This window comes from Panulirus ornatus, chromosome 17 (assembly GCF_036320965.1).
Source record: "Panulirus ornatus isolate Po-2019 chromosome 17, ASM3632096v1, whole genome shotgun sequence".
NCBI classification, from domain to species: Eukaryota; Metazoa; Arthropoda; class Malacostraca; order Decapoda; family Palinuridae; genus Panulirus; species Panulirus ornatus.
Window position 1 is genome coordinate 16,709,322 of NC_092240.1, and position 25,974 is coordinate 16,735,295.

The 25,974-nt window shown below is 39.1% G+C and overlaps 2 protein-coding genes across 3 annotated transcripts in view; one reads left to right on the forward strand and one right to left on the reverse strand.

The window, feature by feature from the left end:
- Window positions 1–25,974, reverse strand: part of LOC139754581 (regucalcin-like) — a 549,227-nt gene that overhangs the window by 379,818 nt on the left and 143,435 nt on the right. The gene's annotated exons all lie outside the window — the stretch shown is intronic.
- The window catches only part of Herc4 (HECT and RLD domain containing E3 ubiquitin ligase 4), a 163,422-nt gene that overhangs the window by 74,648 nt on the left and 62,800 nt on the right, over window positions 1–25,974 (forward strand). For both annotated transcript variants that reach the window (XM_071671972.1, XM_071671971.1), the window contains exons 12-14: window positions 7,370–7,556; window positions 12,727–12,833; window positions 20,337–20,531. In XM_071671972.1, coding sequence (XP_071528073.1) covers window positions 7,370–7,556; window positions 12,727–12,833; window positions 20,337–20,531 — 489 coding nt within the window. The remainder of the gene's footprint in view (window positions 1–7,369; window positions 7,557–12,726; window positions 12,834–20,336; window positions 20,532–25,974) is intronic.

Sequence of the window (25,974 nt, forward strand, 5' to 3'; positions counted from 1 at the left end):
ATTTTCTTGCATTATATCAAATTTTTTTTCTAGCTTATTTCAACACAAGTAATTTAGATTGCATGCACTGTGTTATTTTGGTATATTTTGACCATTTTTGGGATTTTCACATAAGATGGAATCCTTACCCAGCTTTCTGCCTGCCTTTGTTTTAAATTTAGTTGTTGAAATATGTTAAATTATATTTTCATATAGTTTTTCTGTGGTTTTCTTCTGTAGCTTCTTTCTTAATGCATCAATTGATAATGATATACAGATGCTCCCCAATATACGTCCAAGTTCCGTTCTGATTGATGTCATATCTTGAAATGGACGTAAGTCAGACATATGTCAGCATGGCATGTAAAATTTGTATACCTGTACAGCATTCTTTTATCCTACTCAATTTCAATCGATTTTTTTTTTATTAACCAACTTCATTACATGATTCTGTAGGTTCTTCTTACCTTTTTTTAAGATTCTTTAGTTCACATATTGATTCATCCAAACTTTCAACAACTTTGCGACAGTTGGTTCATCAGCACTTAGTGCTTCACTTGTGACTTGAACGTTGTGCAAATCTTCTTTTAAATCTGTGGCACCAACCATGACTTGCTGTGAAGTTCTCGATGTAATACTTGTATGCTTGCTCCTTCAAAGTCTCAAAAAGACTTCTAGCCTTCGCCTGAATTGTTAGTAAGATTAGTGTTACACATTTTTTAATTTGATTATCCATCCACAGCATCAACTACTTCCCCATTTTAAGGATGGGCCGTTGTCATTGCTTTGTTACTATAGTAGACTTCATACTTGCCGAACCTTTCACTGCTTCATGAATTTTTCTATGTCCTTTAAAATTGTGGAGGCCGTCAAATGGGACAACTATAGATCATGTGCAATCACATTAACTTTTTTCCTCCTTCATGTTGGATGATTACCTTCATTTTCAATTCCAAATCGAGCATCTTCCAACTATAGATCATGTGCAGTCACATTAACTTTTTTCCTCCTTCATGTTGGATGATTACCTTCATTTTCAATTCCAAATCGAGCATATTCCCAGATGTGATGGGTTTTTCCTCCAGCTCGTCATCTTCTTTCGAGTTTAATGCAAAAATGGTTAGATTCATTGAATAACATGTGCTTACTGAATGGAAACAGAGGAAGAAATGAGAGAGATGCTGTAATGTACACAATGCCGGGTTACCATCTGACATTCACGATTGTACACATGCAGCCGTTAGCACTGGCGGATGTACAGCCAAGCGTAATTATGTTTGCGTATATTTTTTATTTGCTGAATTTGTTTATGGATGGGATGGTTAGGGAGGTGAATGCAAGAGCTTTGAAGAGAGGGGCAAATATGCACTCTGTTGTGGATGAGAGGGCTTGGGAAGCGAGACAGTTGTTGTTCACTGATGATACAGCGCTGGTGGCTGTTTCGGATGAGAAACTACAGAAGTTGGTGACTGAGTTTGGTAAAATGTGTGAAAGAAGAAAGCTGAGAGTAAATGTGAAAAAGAGTAAGGTTATTAGGTTCAGTAGGGTTGAGGGACAATGGAGAAAAACTGGAAGAAGGGAAGTCTTTTAGATATCTGGAAGTGGACTTAGCAGTAGATGGAATCATGGAAGTGGAAGAGTCACAGGGTGGGGGGAGGGGGCAAAGGTTCTGGGAGCGTTGAAGAATGTGTGGAAGGTGAGAACGTTATTTTGGAGAGCAAAAATGGGTATGTTTGAAGGAATAGTTGTTCCAACAATGTTATATGGAAGCGAGGCATAGGCTATAGATGGGGTTGTATGGAGGAAGGTGGATGTGTTGGAAATTAAATGTTTGAGGACAATATGTGGTGCGAGATGGTTTGATCTAGTAAGTAATGAAAGCATAGAGGTAGAGGGAACGAGGAGAAGCGGGAGACCAAATTAGAGGTGGAAGGATGGAGTGAAACAGATTTTGAGCTATCGGGGCCTGAAGATACAGGGGGGTGAAAGGTGTAGGAATAGAGTGAATTGGAACGATGTGGTATACTAGGGTGGATGTGCTGTAAATGGATTGAAGGAGGGCATGTGAAGTGTCTGGGGTAAACTATGGAAATTTTATTGGGCCTGGATGTGGAAAGGGAGCTGTGGTTTTGGTGCATAACACATGACAGCTAGAGACTGAGTGTGAACAAATGTGGCCTTTGTTGTCTTTTCCTAGCACTACCTTGCATGCATACACGCACGCATTGCAGGGAGAGAGAGAGAGAGAGAGAGAGAGAGAGAGAGAGAGAGAGAGAGAGGAAGGGGGGAGGAGGAGGATGCTGTTTCATGTGTGGCAGGGTGGTGATGGGAATGGTTGAAGGCAGCTAGTATGAATCTGTACATGTGTATATATGTATATGTGCATGTGTGGGCGTTTATGTATATACATGTGTATGTGGGCGGGTAGGGTCATTCTTTCATCTGCATCCTTGTGCTACCTCACTAACATGGAAGATGGCAATTAAGTATAATAAAATAAATAGAGCATATAAATATTTTTCTGGTCGTATGTATGGATGGTTGTAAGTATGGGAAAATTTTTATATGGTAATGTTGGGAGTGATCAGGGTGAATGGCATATGGGTAGAAAGACTGTCGTGTGTCTCTCTCCTCTCCCCTTTTAAGTTTCTCCTCCCCCTTTTTTTCTTGCTAAGTGCATGAGGCCCCCATACAGAGAGAGTTATACTAGAAGTAGGGACTAGAATGGTATCATGGGAGCATCTAAATGTGGGATAGTGCTAGCCTTCGGATGGACATCAAATGGTCAAATCTCTCTCCTTTTTGATTCAATCCTTTTGTCCTGCATTAAGATAAGATTTAGTAATGATGATATATGTGTCTCTTTCATTTTGGTATATGAAATTTTCCTACATGCACGCCAAAATCTTGTTTCCATTACTCCGTATCACCATGAGAATCCATGTTCCTCTGTCTATCTCTTTTTAATTGAAGTCCCTCAATATCAGTAGCTTACCATCTCAAAGAAATCAGTGTTTTTCCATCTTCATGTACCATCCTGGTTGTTCATACACTGGAATCATTGTCTGTTTGCTCTAAATAATAAAATTTCTTTATGATTGAATGGTATTAACATTACCATTCACTCCTTCCTTACAGTTACTTTTCCCTATGTGTATTTCTTGAAACTTATGGCAATCTTTTATTTAGTGTGCTAATGCACCCCTCTGCCTTGTCTTTCCCTTTCTATTGATAAATCCTTGTTTTTGTAGTCTGAATGGCTGACGACCATTGATTGATAGTGTGCAGGGTTCATTTCCTGAAAAGTTTTAGATGCAATTAGGTGCACTGTTTAATATGTACTCCTAAACAAAGTGATGGTAAGCTGCATGAGTTATATACCCTGTCTAGGATTAGACAGAGCTTCTCAGATCAGACATGATTCTGTCAACCTCAAAGTAAAATCTTTTTCTATATATATTTTTATTTAAAGTATGTCAGCATGCTGTCAGTGGAATGAACCAGGGCATATGAAGTGTCTGGGGTAAACCATGGAAAGTTTTGTGGGGTCAGGATGTGGAAAGGGAGCTGTGGTTTTGGTGCATTACACATGACAGCTAGAGACTGACTGTGAACGAATGTGCCCTTTGTTGTCTTTTCCTAGTGCTACCTTGTGTGCTTACAGAGGGGGAGGGGGCTGCCATTTCACGTGTAGCGAGGTGATGACGGGAATGGATGAAGGCTGCAGGTATGAATATGTACATGTGTATATATGTTTATGTCTGTGTATGTATACGTTGAAATGTATAGGTATGTATAAGTACATGTGTGGGCCTTTATGTATATACATGTACATATGGGTGTGTTGGGCCGTTCTTTTCTCTATTTCCTCTTGCTACTTTGCTAATGTGGGAGACAGCTACTAAGTATAATAGAAAATAAATATTTAAAGTATAGATTTATAGATTTATGGTGTTGATATTATATAATCCTGCAAGAATTGCAAAGATCCAGAACAAATATATGATAACAGTGAATGAACAATTAGGAGGGTACAGGAAGCAGTAAAACATGGTCTTCTCAGAGATGACGATGGGGGGGATTCAATTATAAAGAGACACTCTGGAGGACTTATGATTCTCATGGTGACATGGAAACACAAGTTTTTAAAGTCTATGCTGCATGATTCTTTTTGTAGAGTATATACAGGAAAATTCCCTAAACCAACAAGTCAGGGAACAAACTAGGATGAGAACTGATACACCATCATTACTGGCCCTTATCTTCACATATACTAGCATGGATATTGATAAGGGTATATGACAAACCAACTGGAAAAAGTGATCACGTAATGCTTAGGTTTAACTATAAGGTAAAAGACAAAGTTAACAGAGCAGAGGTGAGATACGACCTTAAGAGGAGATGTAGTCATGGATTCTACACAGACCTCAACAATTTCTATGTTAACATAGAGTGGGAAATGGTATTCAGTTGACAAGAACTAGGGTATTGTGGTAAGAGGTTCTGTAAAATTTACAATGAAGGAGGGAATGCTAAAAAGAGGGAAGAATGGTATGATAAAGGTTTTTACAAGGTAAAGGGGCTTCAAGATGTGCAGCTAGCCAGTATATGCAGGATGTAAGAAAGCACAGAATGAGTAAAGCAGAATAAGAAAGGGGGAACAAGATGTGGAAAAGAATACTGTGGACAAGGTAGGATAAAATCCAAAACTTTTCCATGAACTCATCAGGGGTAAACGTAAGTTAAAGAGCAGCTATTAGGCAAAGGGAAGAATCATAAAGGATGAAGTAAGGATATAAGAGGAAGTGAATAACAAGTTCAAAACTGTTTTCACTGTGGAAGACAAAGACACTGTAACTCCATCACCAGGGAGATGGAATGGGGATGTTTAAAGAAACACCGATATATCTAAAAATGACATTAACAGAATACTAAAAGGTCTTGACCCATGCAAGGCTCATAGCTCTGATGAAATTTCACTGTATTTACTGAAGTGTGCATATATGTTGAAGTACGATTTAAGATGTTGCTGTACAAAGAAAAGTGCCAAGGAATTTAAATAAGGCAAGCATCACACCTGTCTATAAGAAAGAAGACTGGGAAGAGGCACTGAACTACAAACCAGTCTACCTCAAGTTTGGTCTGTAAGGTTATGAGAAAGATAGTCAGAAAGTAAATGGATGACTTTCTGCAGAGGAGAAATTACCTAAGTGAGAAACAACAGTTTTAGGGGAAGGGTTCATATCATAGACAGAAAGGAAGGCTGGGTGAATCATTTATACATGGACTGCCAGAAAGCTGTTGACACTGCACTGCATGGTGTCTGTTTAAGAAGCTGTATCACGAGGAAGGAATAAGATGGAAACTCCTCTGATGGATACAAGATTACCTTATTAGATGAGAAGAAAAATACATAAAATAAGGGCTTTCTCAAAGAGAGTGAAGGTCAGCAATGGAGTGCTGTTGGGTTTTGCTTTGAGACTGTCATTCTTCTTGATCTATGTGAATGACTATCCCATCTGAATATGTTTGCAAGTGATGCAAAGGGGAGTGAAAACACAGAGGACTGCATCACCTTACAAGGGGACCTTAAACTCCAAAGCTTGATATTTGGCTGATGAAGTTCAACTCAAGTAAATGTTAAGTAAAGAGGATGGGCAACAGTGAAAGAAGGCCTCTCAATATAACTGTCATTAAGTAGGAAGCAAGAAGCAGGAATTGGTGTGTGAGAAAAATTTGGAAGTTAATTTTATCCTTAACCTGCTGCCAGAGTCCCACCTGAGGAGAATGGTTAAGGAGATCAACTGCTTGCAAGCAGATAATAGAAAAGCATTCAAGTTCATGGATGAGAAATTATTCAACAAGTTGTTCACACACAAGACCAAAATTAGAATATGGTTCTCAAGTTTGGTCACCACATTTCAAGAAACACAAAGAATTTATAGAGATGATCCAGAGGAGAGCAACAAAGAAATGAAGATGGTATCAGTATTAACATAGCCGAGTTACAGGGAAAGGCTAGAGGCTTAAGATTTGCTTGACTTGGAAGTGATAAGAATGAGGGATGACCTGATCACAACCTTTAAGTTTTTGAAACAGACTGGTGATGTAGACAGTGAATAGTCCTTCAAGAGATATTGGGAGAGAACAGTCAGAGGACAACATGAAATTAAGCAAGAAACTTGCAAAAAAAAAATGTGAAGAAGTACTTTCATAGTGTAAGAATGATAGATGAATGGAACAAAATGAATGAAGACAAAGTAAACATAGACTGCATACAGAGCTTTCAAGAAAATATACGATTGTAGAGAATGTTCAAGAGATGGAGCCTCACGAGTGAAAAAGTCACTCTCTGTACATATTGCACTGTCACTGTTCTACTTTTTATCAAGTGGGGAATGTGTGTGGAGGGAGGAGGTACCTCTTCGTACTGCTATATACACCTTATAGCCCTCTTCCTTGTGATGAGCAAGTAATGTGTCATCTCCAGTCATCAGTGGTGAGACAAAAGCAGCAAAAGATGTTAATATTGTTATTTTCAAATATAACATTGAAAATTTAGGTAAGCTTTGGCTGCTAAAGGTTGTTAGGTTAGGTATCCAGAAGTTCTGTTTATTTCTAGAAGTGTTTCACCTATTGTTAGGACAAGGTTCTGTTGATTTCTAGAAGTATTGCACTTAATTTTACTAATGATTAATCCCTTTTTTCCTAACCTTCATAAGTGATTCCACCATTGACATTCATTGAGGAACAAACAGTAAGCTAATTAATGTGGAATAAGGCCAGACATCTGTATAAATAAAAAGCTACGAGTACATTACCTTATTGCCTCCAGTAGTGCTAGAGGTTTATCCCTGGGGATAGGGGAGAAAGAATACTTCCCACGTATTCCCTGCGTGTCGTAGAAGGCGACTAAAAGGGAAGGGAGCGGGGGGCTGGAAATCCTCCCCTCTCGTTTTTTTTTTTTTTTTTTTTCCAAAAGATGGAACAGAGAAGGGGGCCAGGTGAGGATATTCCCTCAAAGTCCCAGTCCTCTGTTCTTAACGCTACCTCGCTATTGCGGGAAATGGCGAATAGTATGAAAAAAAAAAAAAAAGATTTTGTTTTTTATTTTATTATACTTTGTCGCAGTCTCCCGCGTTAGCGAGGTAGCGCAAGTAACAGACAAAAGAATGACCCAACCCACCCACATACACATGTATATACATAAATGCCCACACACGCACATATACATACCTATACATTACAACGAATACATGCATATATATACATAGACATATACACATTCATACATTTTGTTTTTCTGTGGTTTAATTATTTGCTGTTAAATACTGTATTTAGAAGGAAAGTCATGCTTTATATTGATTGTAAACTTGTGTTATATTTGCAGATACAAGCTAGCATGCAGAGTATTGTACAGCAACTACCGAGTCATCCCAGAACTCTGGAGGGTCTCCGATGTTACATTCTTCTTCCACTTTTTAAGGACTTCTTAGATGCGCGACACATGTGCAAGTTGCAAATGCCGTATGCAGAGGCTGTCCTGAAGATGCAGAAAGACTTTGCTGTAAACTTCAGTAGGTGTTGGAGATATTATTGTTATAGTTTTGGTTGAGGTTTTACGGGGAAAACATGTAGATGTTAGCATTGACTGAAGGACTGTAACCTGTTTTCATCTTTAAAAGATTATGACTGTTTTTTACATACAAATAAGTGAATTGTATGAAAAGTTATGGTTAAAATGACCATGGAAAGAAAGAGGCATGAGAAAATTTGATGAGTGTTATGGTGAAGATAATTAAAGAAAATGTAAAAAGTGGTGACTGTAAGATAATTTTCTCTGAGTGGAATAAAGTATTTTAGATTTACTTCCACTAAGTATAAGAGCTATCCCACTATCCTAGGTATTCACACCCACATCTGTTTTGTGTATATCAACACCTTGGTTAAATTTTATGTTGGAGTTCAGTTTTCTGTCACTGTTTGATGTATAGTTAAGTACCTTTATATGCAGACGCATTATGTCGAGTGCCTCAGCAGCCCTTCAAACGTACATTGCCCCAACCACTATTTCATGCTTCAAAAGTGAACATCGTTATTAGTGATAACCTGTTTCTTTGTGTGGTAATGAGTTTGCAGTAGTTCATCATTTTATTGGGGCATGTTTTCCATATTCCCTGACTTCACAGTATTATGCATGGTAATGTTCAGTGTATAAAGGAAAAATAGATAGGAATTGATTACAGAGTGATTTTATGTTAGGTTGGAGCAGATTTATGATGGTATTGAAGATAAATAAGAATGACAATGAGGAAATTGCTGAGTTTGTGTGTTTAAGAAGTATTAGAATGAATAGGCATTCTAAGAAGATATCTGAGGTGTTTTTATAAGAATCTGCTTGACTCACTAAATGCAATCAAGCAAGAAACAAGCTGCATTAATCTGTGTTAGTAAGATTCGGGAGTCATCTTTTTCTCCAATGTGTTATAGAGTCACACTATAGGAGAAAAGTTTAGGAAGCCAACTCTCTGCTTGCAAATATTATAATAGCATTCTGGTTCATGGATAAGGAATTGGTCACCTGTTCACATCATACATCACTCCTAAAGAAGCTGATAGCGAAGTTCCAGACTGAGTAACAAAAATGGCACCAAAATCAAGAGAGCTGAATTAAAGGGAGAGGCTAGAGGCTTTTCATTTGCCTGTCTTGGAAGATAGAAGAGAGAGGGCTGACATCATATTAACCTTTAAGTTCTTAAGACATACTGATGACTGACAGTGGGCAGTTCTTTGAATGATGTAGGGATAAAGCAACGTCTGAAGGACATTACACAAAATTAAATAGGAAACTTGATGAAAAAGATGAAAGAAATTACTTTCATAGTTTAGGAGTGGTAGTTGAATGGAATAAAATGACTTAAAACATGGTTAGTGCTCACAGCATGCAGAAATTAGAGAAGATCTATGATAATATTTTTTTAAGAGATGGGGCCTCAAGAATGTAATACTCCATCCCTATACAGTATATATAGGTAATTTCACACACACACAAAGGAGCAGTTTCTGGGGCTGCTTTGTGGACTCTAAACATGATGATTCATTGGGACAGACAGACAGATGGGGACATTGTAACAGAAGCCTATGGGATTGAGCAAAGCTATTGACAGAATGATATGCACTGTTGAAGTTTAACCCAGCTCCTCATCTGTAAACACCATCATACACGCACAACATAAATGGTAACTTTCATTTAAGAGCCAGTCTGTTGACAGTAGTTACTAAGGAAAGTGCATTACCAAGATTATTCAATATATCAAGTACATTGGGAATTCTTAGCTGCTAACTGCATTGTATGACTTTTTAAGTATATGTGTATTAACTTGCAAATACACCATTACCTCATTAGAAAATTGTTTGAAACTATTCTCGTACATAGGGTGCCTGGCTGCCTCAACCACATGGAAGTTAAAAGACATATACGCCAGATCTTTAACAATCATTTGTAATGCACCGAAAGCACAGCTCCCTATCCACATCCAGGCAACACAGATCTTTCTATGGTTTACCCTGGATGCTTCACATGCCTTGGTTCAGTCCATTGAAGGGACATAGACCCTAGCATACCACACTGCTTCAGTTCACTCTATCCCTTGCACACCTTTCACCCTCCTGCATGTTCAGGCCCCAATTGCTCAAAATCTTTTTCACTGCATCCTTCCATCTCCAATTTGGTCTCCCACTTCTCCTTGTTCCCTCCACTTCTGACACATTTATCCTCTATGTCAACCTTTCCTCACTCATTCTCTCTATATGTCCAGACCATTTTAGCTCTCTTTTGTCTCTCTACCTCACTCTTTTTATTACCACACATCTCTCTTACCCCATGTTGTCCTCATACATTTAATTTCCAACACATTCACCCTCCTCCATACAGCTTTATCTATAACCCATGTCTTGCAACCATATGATATTGTTGGGACTACTATTCCTTCAGACATACCCATTTTTGCTCTCTCAGATAACATTTTCTCTTTTCACACATTCTTCAGTGCTCCCAGAACTTCACCTCCTCCCCCACCCTGTGACTTGCCTCCCTTGCCATGTCCACTCCCAGATATCTAAAACCTCACACCCCAACTAACCTGTCCCTGAACCCTGCTGAACCTAATAATCTTGCTTTTATTCACATACACTCTCAACTTTCTCCTTTCACTTGCTCTTGTATTGTATGAAGCCTTTTTAAATGAACTTACAGGATGTATGCACTTAATATACCAAACATATTCTGAATATAGCCACACTCTCATCACTTAGTCTTTATCATATAACACTTTCGCACACCTTATTAATAACATTATGCCCCTCTCCAACTCATGGGGTTACTTGTGACCTGGCACAGAAGAGCTGTGACTTTTTTTTTCTTTAGATAGATTTTTCAACAACCAATTAAATATTTTGTATGAAACCAACTACATTCTATGTAAAATTGGTTGCTCTCACATAAAACCAGAGAAAAACAAAATACAAAAGAAAAAGAAATAATGTTGGTGATGTGGTCGTCTTAGTTTTAAATAACTTTCAATACAATCTTGTGTTTTTGCCAACAAAAAACAAGTAAGCACAATGTTGTTTTTAAGCTTTATATTGGTGAAATTTAGAACTGGATATGAGTAATATTAAGGCTGATAAACTGAAAGAAACAGAATGATGAAAAATTTTCAAAGTTTTTCATGTTCTTTTTAGGGTTTGCTTTTCCTTACTTTATAATTTTCACTTTTTCACATTCCAATAGTCAGTATATGTACCTAAGTATTATAATTCCGTTAGCAGGTACAGTTTGGCTGTAAGCAATTTTAGAAAAATAAATCCATCCTTGCGTACTTATCTAGTGTGCTGTTATTCTATGTACTGGAAGTATACAATAATATAATCTTTATAATATTTTACCAAAACAATAAAACTGTTTTTTAACAAACTTACTCTCTCTTTTGATGTTATAGGCTTGTGGGAGTTGCACATTGTGTATTAGGTTGGGCAGAGGTGATGATTTAGGGAGGAACAGAGGTTGCACCATTTGCAGTTGCTGAACACTACTTGGCCATGACTGGGGAGGAGAGACAGCAAAGGGAAAGTCTTGTTCCAGAGTGTTGCCTGTCTGTCTGTGCCTCCATCTCTAGGCAAAGCAATGGACATGAGCATATAACTGCTGCCACCAGACTCAGGGTCATCAATGTCATCCTCAGAGTTGGATTTATCATCATCCAAAGCAATGACCAGGAGCTGGTCATATGCATGCATATAGCAGGGCATTGTTACTGGATTGAAAAAAATGTGGTGTGTCATGTTATAAGAGCCTACATATCCTGAAATATAACAATACACACTTTTTTAACAATACTTTTTAACTTTTCGCATTACTTTTACAGAGGAATCAGATGCTTATCATATACACAAGGGCATTTATTGTGAAACACAACACCAGTTCACATACTAATGATGGTTAGAAGTTAAACTAGTAAAATACTATAAGATACACCAATGAACTCTTTACAGTTTTCAGGTCAGTATTATTCCACAACAGAGATCAAGAGTGTTTAAGGAGGATTAAGTAAATTTTTTAAAGAAATAGTGCACAGTGCCTTCTACCGTGATTGCTGGGAGGTAACTGATGTACTTATGGTGCAGACTCCATAGAGTTGCCATATATGTCAATAAGTTGGATTACCATGGGAGAGCAAGCATCAGGGAATGACTTCAGAATTTATATATAAACTGGAATTCTAAAGTTCATTTAAATGATGACTTGCATCAGGTACCAACTGGATGATACTAGACACTGACATGACAGATGCATCATGGTGTGTGAGGATGTTGATAATTCGTTGATGGAAAATTAACTTGTCTCTTTTTAATTGGTCAGTATTCTGAAAACTTGTCCTCCTGATTTCATTTTTCTTCTGTTTAATATTCCTTAGTGTTAAGGGCATTATTTTCCCTCATGACTGATATTCCTTTCTCCCAAGTAATTCTGAACAATCATTTTCTGATCAGATTCCTTTTTATATTAAGTTCTGTATCCTTTAGCTTTTTATTTCATCCACTTTCAAAGGGAGGGACCAAATGCACACATTTTCAGTTGATTTGTATGGATCTTCACCTTATGTGTACTGTAAAAATGACGTCACCTGTGACTTCAGTGTTTTTTAAATCATCTCAATGTTTTTTAGATAATTCAATCTGTAGACTTGGTTGATTCAGGTGAGAATGAAGTTACTGTACATCTTTCTGTCCACACACAACTTTCTTCCAGTGCATATCATTAGCAAAGATTCACTTTGCATGAGGTTGCAAGGTAAACCATTCTCAATTATGCACATTGTATGGATGTAGTGCTGGGTAGAATGGGAACAGTAACCTCATTCTGATGATGAACCAGCCCTCGCCATTCACCAGTTCACCTCCTGAATGTCTCCATCTCTCTAGGTATTCCTTTCTCCTTTATACCATTTTTCATAGGTCTTCATATAATCTTCTATCTTATTTTTACTTTGCAAATATGATCATAACAGGCTTACAATTGTTTTATTGTGTTTCTGTTTGTTGTGATGCCTTCAGATTTTTTGATAAGGAGCTCATGCTGTAACAACTACCTAAGGCATTGTGAAAATTTGAGAATTAATGTGCAGATGAATGTTCTGATTTGATCAAGGAAAAACAATGGTGTAACACATTGATATACCTTTGCAGAGGCTTGGATGAAAAATTTACCAAGGGATTTTGTCATGCGTCTCCTGACTATTTACAAGGCTGTGGTTGTTCAGATACTCAACAATGCCAAACAGTCGTCATCTGAGGTTAGTGTGTACAGACATCTCATATGTTCATGGGTGTCATGGAGTTGGAGTTGTGTGCTGAAAAAGGACTGGTGACTGGGAATATCTGGTTTAAGAGGGTCATACACAAGTATTCATATATGAGTAGGAGAGATGGTCATTGGGCATTATTTGATTCCATATTAATTGATGGGCATGTAAGAGAGAGACTTTTGGATGTAAATGTACTGAGAGGAGCAGGTAGTGAGATGTTTGATCACTATCTTGTGAAGGACTTTGGAAAAGAGGAAACAATGTCGGTGAGAAGAGCGTGGTAAGAGTAAGTGAGCTTGGAAAGGAGACTTGTATGAAGAAACATCAGGAGAGATAGAATAAAGAATGGCAAAAAGGAGAGAATAAGTGAAGCAAAGAGAGTGGGTGAGGATTAGGAAGTATTTAAGGAAGCAGTGTCGGCATGTGTGAGGGATGCATGTGGTATGCAAAAGGTAGGAATGCATGTATGATGACATTATGTAAAGGTAATGGGAAGGTGTGTGTTCAAACTATTCAAACTACAGAGGTTTAAGTTGGTTGAGTGTACTTGGTAAGTTGTATGTGAGGGTATTGATTGAGTGGGTGAAGGGATTTAAAGAGCATCAGACTGGTGAGGAGCAGTGTGTTTTCATTAGTGGTCCACGATGTGTGGATCATTTGTTTGTTTTAAAGAATGTGTGTGAAAAATATTTAGAGAATCATTTTTTATGTAGTATTTGTAGATCTGGAGAAAGCATATACGGATGACAGTGATGCCTTGTGGGAAGGTCTTAAGAATATACAATATGGGAAGAAAACTGCAAGAAGCATCGAGAAGTTTTTATCAAGGGTGTAGGGCATGCATACAAGTAGGAAGAAAGGAGAATAAATGGTTCTGTGTGAAGGCAGATATGTAGCTAGGGTGTGTGATGTCACCTTGGTTGTTCAGTTTGTTTTTGGATTGGATGGAGGGAGGTAAACGTGAAGGTCTTGGAGAGAGGGGGCAAATATGCAGTCTGCTGGGGATGAAAGGGCCTGGGAAGTGAGTCAAATGTTTGATGATACACCACTGGAGGCAGATTTGAGTGAGAAACTGCAGAAGTTGGTGACTGAGTTTGGAAGAGTGTGTGAATCGAGGGAGTTGAGAGTAAATGTGAATAAAAGGGTGGGGGAGAGGGCGAAAATCCTGGGAGCCTTGAAGAATGTTTGGAAGTCGAGAACATTATCTCGGAAAGCAAAAATGGCTATGTTTGAAGGAATAGTGGTTCCAACAATGTTGTATGGTTGCGAGGCATGGGCTATGGATAGAGTTGTGCGCAGGAGGGTGGATGTGCTGGAAATGAGATGTTTGAGGACAATATGTGGTGTGAGGTGGTTTGATCGAGTAAGTAATGTAAGGGTAAGAGAGATGTGTGGAAATAAAAAGAGCGTGGTTGAGAGAGCAGAAGAGGGTGTTTTGAAATGGTTTGGGCACATGGAGAGAATGAGTGAGGAAAGATTGACCAAGAGAATATATGTGTCGGAGGTGGAGGGAACGAGGAGAAGTGGGAGACCAAATTGGAGGTGGAAAGATGGAGTGAAAAAGATTTTGAGCGATTGGGGCCTGAACATGCAGGAGGGTGAAAGGCGTGCAAGGAATAGAGTGAATTGGAACGATGTGGTATACCGGGGTTGACGTGCTGTCAGTGGATTGAATCAGGGCATGTGAAGCGTCTGGGGTAAACTATGGAAAGTTGTGTGGGGCCTGGATGTGGAAAGGGAGCTGTGGTTTCGGGCATTATTACATGACAGCTAGAGACTGAGTGTGAACGAATGGGGCCTTTGTTGTCTTTTCCTACCGCTACCTCGCACACATGAGGGGGGAGGGGGATGCTATTCCATGTGTGGTGAGGTGGCGATGGGAATAAATAAAGGCAGACAGTATGAATTATGTACATGTGTATATATGTATATGTCTGTGTGTGTATATATATGTGTACATTGCGATGTATAGGTATGTACATTTGCGTGTGTGGACGTGTATATATATACATGTGTATGGGGGTGGGTTGGGCCATTTCTTTCGTCTGTTCCCTTGCGCTACCTCACAAACGCGGGAGACAGCGACAAAGCAAAATAAATAAATGAATATAAAAGCAAGATTAATATGTTCAGCAGGGTTGAGGGACAGGTTTGTTAGGGGTATTAGTTTGAGTGGAGAAAACTTGGAGGAAGTGATGTGGAAGTGAGTCAAAGGGTGGGTGAGGGGGCAAAGGTTCTTGGAGTGCTGAAGAATGTGTGGAAAGAGAGAACATTATCTGGGAGGCCAAAAATGGTTATGCTTGAGGGCATAATATTCTCAACAATATTTTATAGATGGGAAGCATGGGCTATAGATAAAGCTGTGACGATAATGATGGATGTTTTGGAAATGAAATGTTTGAGGACAGTATGTGGTGTGAGGCAGTTTGATTGAGTAAGTAATGAGAGGGAAAGAGATGTGTGGTAATAAAAAGACTGTGGTTGAAGAGAACTGAAGTGGTTGTGCTGAAATTGTTTGGATGTAAGGAGAGAATGAATGAGGAAAGGTTGATAAAGAGGATATATGCATAAAAAGTGGAGGAAGCAAGGAGAATGGGGAGACCAAATTGGAGATGGAAGGATGGAGTGAAAATGATTTTGAGCAATTGGGGCCTGAACATGCAGGAGGGTAAAAGGCATGCACAAAATAGAATATTGGGGTTGATGAGCTGTCATTGGCAGAACCATGTGAACAAGGGTATGTGAAGAGTCTGGGGTAAAGCATGGAAAGGTCTGTGGGGCCTAGTTGTGGATAGAAAACTGTAGTTTCAGTGCATTACAAATGCCAGCAAGAGAAGGGATGAGAGCGGATGTGGCCTTTCTTTGTCTGTTCCTGGCACTCCCTTACTAAGATGGAAAAGGAATAGCATGAACAAAAAATCCATTTGTCATCATTACTTTTATTGTATTTCTATTTAATGGAGTGGATCAGGTGTTTACAACCTCTGTTTACTCATTTTCATCGTCAACCTATCTTATGTCTTAAAATGAAGCACCCATCTGTTTAACCGATGCCCATTCCCTCCAGGAACTCCCATAAAGGAGGTGGCCATAGCAAAAGTCTCCACTTATCTGTCCTTACATGCCTCCCATGTATACACCATTCCATTTATCCTTCCCTCCTCCAATACTTTTCCACTTTATTTCCCCATGTTGCAGGTGGTCTTCCTCCTACGCCAACCCCTTTAATCAAACTATCATACACTCTTCTTGTAAACTCCCCATCTTGCATTCTTTCCAAATGCCCAAATTACCTAAAAGTATCAAGTTTCACCCAGTCTACCTCTACCTTTACATTCCCTGCCCTACCAAATCTCTCATACACCCTGTCATTACTTTCTTAATTTCATCTAGTAATACCGCATGTCTCTCTCAAATAAGTGATTTCCAAAGCCTGGAATCTTGACCTCTGTGATTGTTTTTGATACACAGAAGTGAAACATATTCATGCAAATATAAACACTTCTTACTTAATGTGCAGCGTAGGTTTGCTTGTAAAGTGATACTAAAGTCTCCATTCTTATATCTTGTAGACTTAGAACACTTCCACCACACTTAGTACCAAGTCTTTCAGCTTCATCTTAAAAATATATCTAGCTCTGATCATGTAATCTGTGTTTGTATCCATCCCTTCTACCTCCTCTGCATGTACCTCTCATTATTTCTCCATCCCTGAATTCTGTGGCATGGATCAGGTACGTACAAAGAACCTGCAGAACATCTCTCGTACTCCTTGGTTTTTTCTTCACATCCTTAACCCTTGTCCAGTTTTTTATATGCCACATGTTGTATGTGACATTATCTTCCTAAGAAACTTTCATCCTTATGTGTTATTGATTTCTTCACACCACATCCTTCTCACAACTTCATTTTATTTTATGCTGTCATATATGAGATATATTTAGCATTTCAAAAGGCATCTTAAGGCACAAATTCATGTTCAAATAGAAAAAGAAGTCCATCCATGTACTTCAAAGGATTTTTCTCTACGAGTCTTGCTTCTAAACAAAGTCTCTCATACATCGTTCCATTGTATTGCATTTCATTAAACCGGGATTTTATTACTTACTTGACTCCCCACCTGAGAAACGCCATCCCTAGGGCTCCAGCAATGCTCAGGAAGCTGGCCAATCCACTGGGTAGGATCATAGTTCAAGAAGTGTGGTGATGTGCGTATATTTGATTTGATGAGGTGAGTGGAGGATAATTAAGGATTAAGAGTTCCGTGTTGTCTGTATGGAAGTTGCATCTTGGGCATGAAGGGTCTTACTAAATATTTATCTGGTATTTGTAATACTGTAGAGATGGTTTATGTCTGAAATGAAGAGATTTAAGTATAATTTATACATACATCGGGAGTGTAGTTTCAGTTGGATGTATGTCTGGTGGAGTTTAAGACTGGGTTAGGAGGGTATTTGTTTAGTGTTCTGCTCCAAAGGAGCCTGCTTCTTCCTGCTCCTGCAGGAACATATGCTTTGGATTTTATGTAACTATTAATGATTTATTTCTTCTCTATCACAATTGTTTCTTGTGTTAGCATAGTAGCCCAAGAACATTCGAAGAAAGGCCTCATTCATCCATTCTTTATTTTTCATATTTAATGCACAAAAACCACAGCCCTCTATCTACAAATAGGCCCCACAGACCTTTCCTTGGTGTACCCCAGCTGCCTCATATGCTTCTGCAGTATCATATCCTTTGGATTTTATTCATGTGTAAAGCACCAAAACCACAACCAGGCCCCACAAATCTTTCCATGGTTTCCTCTGGCTACCTCATATACTCCAGGAACTTATCCTTTGGATTTTATCATAACCAGTAATTTTTTATTTCATTTCTTTAATACTTTGTTTCCTATGTTAGCAAGGTAGCACAAAGAACAGACAAAGAAAGGCCCTACATACTCACATCCATTTCTTATCTGTCATGTATAATGCTCTGAAACCACAGTCCCCTATCCACAATTAAGTCCTACAGACCTTTTCATGGTTTTCTCCAGCCTCCTTGTGCCCTGGTTCAGCCCACTGACAGCATGTTGCCCCTTGTATACCACCATACACCATGTTTTCCTCAGATATTTCATTTCCAACACTTCCAGCTTCCTATGCATATCTTCATCTATAGCCCATGCCTCACATCCTTTCAAACATACCCATTTTCTCACTCGGATAATGGTCTCTTTTTCCACACATTCCTCAGAGTTGAAAGAACTCACACATCCTATGACTTGCTTCCCTTTCCATTGTTCCTTTTGCTGCTTTGTCCACTTCCATATATTTACAACACTTCACTTACTCCATATTTTGTCCATTCAGAGTCACACCCCAACTAACCTGTCCCTCTTCCCTGCTAAATCTAACTTTTGGAGTTTCTTGCATGAATCTACCACTAATATTTTGTCATTAGTAAACAGCTACTGACTCACTTCCCAGGCCCCTCAACCCTACATGCATCATAACACACCTGTTAATAATTACTAAAACACCCTAATTCACAAGTTTAAGGGAAAATTTAGTTAATGCTCTTAAATATCAAAACAAGCAGTATACTGTAATTCCTACCGTGTATGCTCTTAAATATCAAAACAAGCAGTATACTGTAATTCCTGCCACACATCCTAGTACAGACTAGCAGCTTTGCTTATTTTCTGGTGGTAAAAGTTCACTTAAGGGAGCATCAACTGGTTACACATGGCCTTCCGGTCAATTTGGCCTGGGTGTGCATAGAGATCTGGATGTGTGGCAGACCTTGCTAAGCAACGACCTACGTTCCCCAGGTCAAGTCGGCCTGTGCATACTCTATTCATATGCAGGGTGATGTGCACGGTGTACATTTTTAATATAGTTCATTGTTTCCATCCACACACTGGTAAGATTTTCTGTAGGCCCATGCTGGCACTTGGCCCCAACTATTGTCCTACCATCACTCTTGCTTTGTCCCTACTGTTGTTCGATCCCAACTGTTGCCTGGGAGGTGTTATGCCTTCCGGACTGGGCAGACTGTCTTTATGGTGGCCAAATTCTCTCTGACCCCCTCGTTTCTGTTCTGCATAATGTAGGATGCTATTTATTAAAATACCAAGGCAATTATTTCAGTTTCCTAGGTTAATTGCTTCACCAATTCACTTTTTCATTTTTCCACATGATACATTTTCTTTTTTAAATTTCTTGTCACTTTCATTTTTTTTCACTACAAACTAAACAGTTTTACCAGAATATCCTTAATCAGTAATCTCTTGATTCGTGAGTTAGGCTTGGGATGACCACGTGCTCTGATGGTTCATAATCCTGGTGAAAAAGGCCCCACTAGGGTCAGCCTAATGTTTACACAGTGTGTGCACACACAAGCTCCTTATCTCCTGGCTTGTTCCATCCTGTTACATATATATACTTATTTTTTAAACCATTCCTAGTTCCATGGGATGGATCAAATAAGTACTGCATTGGAAATCACTTGTACATATCCTTTTCCCTATGCCCGTCGTATTAAACTGAAGCATGGACTTCCTCTCTATATAACTGCTTCTTACGTTTTCACTTTGCACATTAAGTCCATTTGTCAAGAGACCAAGTTTTCCATTCACATGCTCTGATTGCATCCAAATCCAAGTTATTCCTTTATAATTTTCACATGAAGCATCCCTATTCATAGTTAGTTCTGTAACTTTATCTCTTCTGCAGTTTAACTCTCTTCCTTTTATCTTTGCATGTATTACTATATGTGTTCTTAATCAGCCTGTCATATGCCATGCATTCTTTATAGATATACCATCCTAAAAGACTTTCATCCATGTGCTTTTACATTGAATTGTTAACACGACACATATCCAAACCATCATCCATGTGCTTTTACATTGAATTTTTAATATGACATATCCAACCCGTCTATCCTCTTAATTCCAACTATGCTGTGCAAGTTATCCATTCCAGCAGATTCTATTTTTTTTTAAACCATCCTAGCATATATAAGTTAGGCTTTTACCCTCTCTGTTTTAGAAATTTGTGTTACTTTTCTTTCATACTATTCGCCATCTCCCCTGCGTTAGCGAGATAGCGTTAAGAACAGAGGACTGGACCTTTGAGGGAATATCCTCACCTGGCCCCCTTCTCTGTTCCTTCTTTTGGAAGTTATTTGTAATGATTTTGAATTCATATTTTAAAATGATTAAAACTAGAACTACAAAATGAAGCAGTATGTGGATGAGTCAATATCCTAAAAATGTATAGGTCTCCATTTCTTCTAGATATTAATTTCCAAATTCTCTTAAAAAATGAGGCCCCCTAAAGTGCATGATATTCTCAACTTACCATTATATTCAAACTTCCCCAGTAAAGTATGTGTGACTGATTTATGTAAAATGTGGTTTGAGCTTTTACAGCATAGAATTAGAAGAAGCATGTTCTTAAACTGAAGTCTCAGTTGAAACTTTTGCTTTACCTATATTATCCACAGATGGATAGACGAGTGCTGACTTCATCCTTAAAGATGCTTGCTCTCATCCATGGAGAAAACTTTAAGGATGGAATGAAGGCAGCTAGACTGTCCTATGAGGATTTTTATATCCCTGCAATTGCTGAAAAGATCGACATTCGCAGTGATTATCTGAACTGGATCAACAGCAAAATTAGACCACATATGAGAAGAGATGTAAGTGAATAAAGAATTGTATCATATTCCATCTTTACTTTCCACATTGGATGTGTTTGATCTAAAAAACTGTTTCCTTTGATTTGTTTAATATATCCAGGCAGATAACTGAAACTTTTTTCAAATAGTGATACAAACTTCAGATTATGCAAAAGTGTTCTTTATAAGTCACTTTTTCTCTTTTCTTCTTGTCTTGCAAGCATGAGGTATTCCTTGGGAATATTAGGTTTAGAACCTTTTCTTTTTCACCCTCATATAAGTGGTGTGTAAGCTCTGCATTGCTCATCCTTTTTGGTATGTGCTCACATAAGCAAAACCTGTGCACAATTAACAGGGTTCACTTTCAGCTAATCAGCACAAGATGTGCATACTGAATATGCAGTTCCAGGCTACTCATTGTTTTATTGTGATAGAAGAAATTAAGTAGGCAGTGGGGGGATCTTGCTCTTTGATAAAGCTAATCTTAATCATGTAATGAAAAATGTTGCAGCCATTGATGATATTAACTTCATTTTTGTAGAAATTAATGATATGCTGCATAAGAAAATAACAATATGACTAGTTTATGAAACCCCCACACAGACATAAGAGGTTAATGAAAGATTATGTGATCGAGTAGCAGATACTTGTAATGAACATGATTCTATCATATTAGGAGATTTAAACATATTAGTATCTAAGTTGTGGGAATTCCTTTCAAGCAGCTTATGGCACACACACTACTTAAATTTGTTTGTTAGTGCCCTAATCCAGTCAATTGAGAAACCTACTGGTGGCAACAATATATTAGATTTAGATCTAACTACAATTTTCCTAAGGTACTGTAGACAGCATAGGCAATTGAGGACCTAATCAAGACCATTTCATAAACACTATAAATATATATAAGTGAGCTTGGAAAGGAGACTTGTGTGAAGAAGTACCAGGAAACAATGAGTGTAGAATAGTAGAAAGGTGAAAGCAAATGAAGTGAGGGGAGTGGGTTAAGAATGGGATGTATTTAGGGAAGCAATGATGGCATGTGCAAGAGATGCATGTGGCATGCAAAAGGTAGGATGTGGGCAGATTAGAAAGAGTAATGAGTAGTGGGATGAAGAAGTAAAGTTGTTAGTGAAAGAGAAAAGGGGCATTTGGATGGTACCTACAAGGAAGAAGTGCAAATGAATGGGAGAAGTATAAGAGAAAGCAGCAGGAGGTCAACAGGAAGGTGCATACACCATTTTACGCATTCATCTACCATTGTTCTCCCTCCAGTACTCTTTCTTTTTATTTCCCCATGTCGCAGGTGGTCTTTCTTTCACACCAGTCCTTTTATTTGTACTATCATACACTCTCCCTGTAAACTCCCCATCATGTATTCTTTCCACATGCCCAAACCACCTCAGAGTATTACATTGTACCCACTCTACCACTTTACAATTCATTCCCTTCGTATTATCTGCCATACCACATCTCTCATGCACCCGCCTCATTTCATCAAGTCATACCACATGCTCCTCTGAAATAGTTCGTTTCCATAGCCTGGATTCTTGACCTCTGTGACTCATTTCATGTCCATTTTTCAGCCGCATAAGTCAGGGTTGGGAGGACTATGCTGTCCCTTGATCCTTTCTTTGTCTCCATACTTAAACCTTTTTTTTTTTTTTTTTTTTTTTTTTTTAATACTTTGTCGCTGTCTCCCGCGTTTGCGAGGTAGCGCAAGGAAACAGACGAAAGAAATGGCCCAACCCCCCCCATACACATGTATATACATACGTCCACACACGCAAATATACATACCTACACAGCTTTCCATTGTTTACCCCAGACGCTTCACATGCCTTGATTCAATCCACTGACAGCACGTCAACCCCGGTATACCACATCGCTCCAATTCACTCTATTCCTTGCCCTCCTTTCACCCTCCTGCATGTTCAGGCCCCGATCACACAAAATCTTTTTCACTCCATCTTTCCACCTCCAATTTGGTCTCCCTCTTCTCCTTGCTCCCTCCACCTCTGACACATATATCCTCTTGGTCAATCTTTCCTCACTCATCCTCTCCATGTGCCCAAACCACTTCAAAACACCCTCTTCTGCTCTCTCAACCACGCTCTTTTTATTTCCATACATCTCTCTTACCCTTACGTTACTCACTCGATCAAACCACCTCACACCACACATTGTCCTCAAACATCTCATTTCCAGCACATCCATCCTCCTGCGCACAACTCTATCCATAGCCCACGCCTCGCAACCATACAACATTGTTGGAACCACTATTCCTTCAAACATAGCCATTTTTGCTTTCCGAGATAATGTTCTCGACTTCCACACATTCTTCAAGGCCCCCAGAATTTTCGCCCCCTCCCCCACCCTATGATCCACTTCCGCTTCCATGGTTCCATCCGCTGCCAGATCCACTCCCAGATATCTAAAACACTTCACTTCCTCCAGTTTTTCTCCATTCAAACTCACCTCCCAATTGACTTGACCCTCAACCCTACTGTACCTAATAACCTTGCTCTTATTCACATTTACTCTTAACTTTCTTCTTCCACACACTTTACCAAACTCAGTCACCAGCTTCTGCAGTTTCTCACATGAATCAGCCACCAGCGCTGTATCATCAGCGAACAACAACTGACTCACTTCCCAAGCTCTCTCATCCCCAACAGACAGACAGACTTAAACCTTTACCTTTTTTTATTCTATTAATGGATCCAATGACTCTTCTACCTTGTACTGCTCTCTCTTGTCCCTCCTTCCATATCACCATACTTACTCAAAATAGCTTCTAAATACTTGAATTATTTAACTTTTTCTGGTCTTTCTACCCGCATATCTGTAACATAGTTTAGTACACTTTTTTCAGTCTTTCTAAAGAATTTTGCAAAATCTATTTTCTCTGCATCTCCTTTGCTTTTACTGGCATTTACCTTCACTCACCTGTGGTTACACACAGCACATATGCATCATAAAACACACTCGCAACCTTCTGTATCTCCTCTTTACTCTGCAAACAATATAGTATCATCTGCAAACAGGCTCCTCACTAGCCACCATACGCCACCATCATGTTCCATATCTGCATCCCCTTGCTGTAGTTTTGCTTTCACCTCTTTTATCATTCTAATCATATTTATATTTTATTTTTATTTTGCTTTGTCGCTGTCTCCCGCGTTAGTGAGGTAGCGCAAGGAAACAGCCGAAAGAATGGCCCAACCCACCCACATACACATGTATATACATACACGTCCACACACGCAAATATACATACCTATACATCTCAATGTACACATATATATACACACACAGACATATACATATATACACATGTACATAATTCATACTTTCTGCCTTTATTTATTCTCATCACCACCTCGCCACACATGGAATAACAACCCCCTCCCCCTCATGTGTGCGAGGTAGCGCTAGGAAAAGACAACAAAGGCCCCATTCGTTCACACTCAGTCTCCAGCTGTCACGTAATAATGCACCGAAACCACAGCTCCCTTTCCATATCCAGGCCCCACAGAACTTTCCATGGTTTACCCCAGATGCTTCACATGCCCTGGTTCAATCCATTTCAAAACACCCTCTTCTGCTCTCTCAGCCACGCTCTTTTTATTTCCACACATCTCTCTCACCCTTACGTTACTTACTCGATCAAACCACCTCACACCACACATTGTCCTCAAACATCTCATTTCCAGCACATCCATCCTCCTGCGCACAACTCTATCCATAGTCCACGCCTCGCAACCATACAACATTGTTGGAACCACTATTCCTTCAAACATACCCATTTTTGCTTTCCGAGATAATGTTCTCGACTTCCACACATTCTTCAAGGCTCCCAGAATTTTCGCCCCCTCCCCCACCCTATGATCCACTTCCGCTTCCATGGTTCCATCCACTGCCAGATCCACTCCCAGATATCTAAAACACTTTACTTCCTCCAGTTTTTCTCCATTCAAACTTACCTCCCAATTGACTTGACCCCCAACCCTACTGTACCTAATAACCTTGCTCTTATTCACATTTACTCTTAACTTTCTTCTTTCACACACTTTACCAAACTCAGTCACCAGCTTCTGCAGTTTCTCACATGAATCAGCCACCAGCGCTGTATCATCAGCGAACAACAACTGACTCACTTCCCAAGCTCTCTCATCCCCAACAGACTTCATACTTGCCCCTCTTTCCAAAACTCTTTCATTCACCTCCCTGACAACCCCATCCATAAACAAATTAAACAACCATGGAGACATCACACACCCCTGCCGCAAACCTACATTCACTGAGAACCAATCACTTTCCTCTCTTCCTACACGTACACATGCCTTACATCCTCGATAAAAACTTTTCACCGCTTCTAACAACTTGCCTCCCACACCATATATTCTTAATACCTTCCACAGAGCATCTCTATCAACTCTATCATATGCCTTCTCCAGATCCATAAATGCTACATACAAATCCATTTGCTTTTCTAAGTATTTCTCACATACATTCTTCAAAGCAAACACCTGATCCACACATCCTCTACCACTTCTGAAACCACACTGCTCTTCCCCAATCTGATGCTCTGTACATGCCTTCACCCTCTCAATCAATACCCTCCCATACAATTTACCAGGAATACTCAACAAACTTATACCTCTGTAATTTGAGCACTCACTCTTATCCCCTTTGCCCTTGTACAATGGCACTATGCACGCATTCCGCCAATCCTCAGGCACCTCACCATGAGTCATACATACATTAAATAACCTTACCAACCAGTTAACAATACAGTCACCCCCTTTTTTAATAAATGCCACTGCAATACCATCCAAACCTGCTGCCTTGCCGGCTTTCATCTTCCGCAAAGCTTTTACTACCTCTTCTCTGTTTACCAAATCATTTTCCCTAACCCTCTCACTTTGCACACCACCTCGACCAAAACACCCTATATCTGCCACTCTATCATCAAACACATTCAACAAACCTTCAAAATACTCACTCCATCTCCTTCTCACATCACCACTACTTGTTTTCACCTCCCCATTTGCGCCCTTCACTGAAGTTCCCATTTGCTCCCTTGTCTTACGCACTTTATTTACCTCCTTCCAGAACATCTTTTTATTCTCCCTAAAATTTAATGATACTCTCTCACCCCAACTCTCATTTGCCCTCTTTTTCATCTCTTGCACCTTTCTCTTGACCTCCTGTCTCTTTCTTTTATACATCTCCTACTCAATTGCATTTTTTCCCTGCAAAAATCGTCCAAATGCCTCTCTCTTCTCTTTCACTAATAATCTTACTTCTTCATCCCACCATATATATATATATATATATATATATATATATATATATATATATATATATATATATATATATATATATATAATCCCTGGGGATAGGGGATTAAGAATACTTCCCACGTATTCCCTGCGTGTTGTAGAAGGCGACTAAAAGG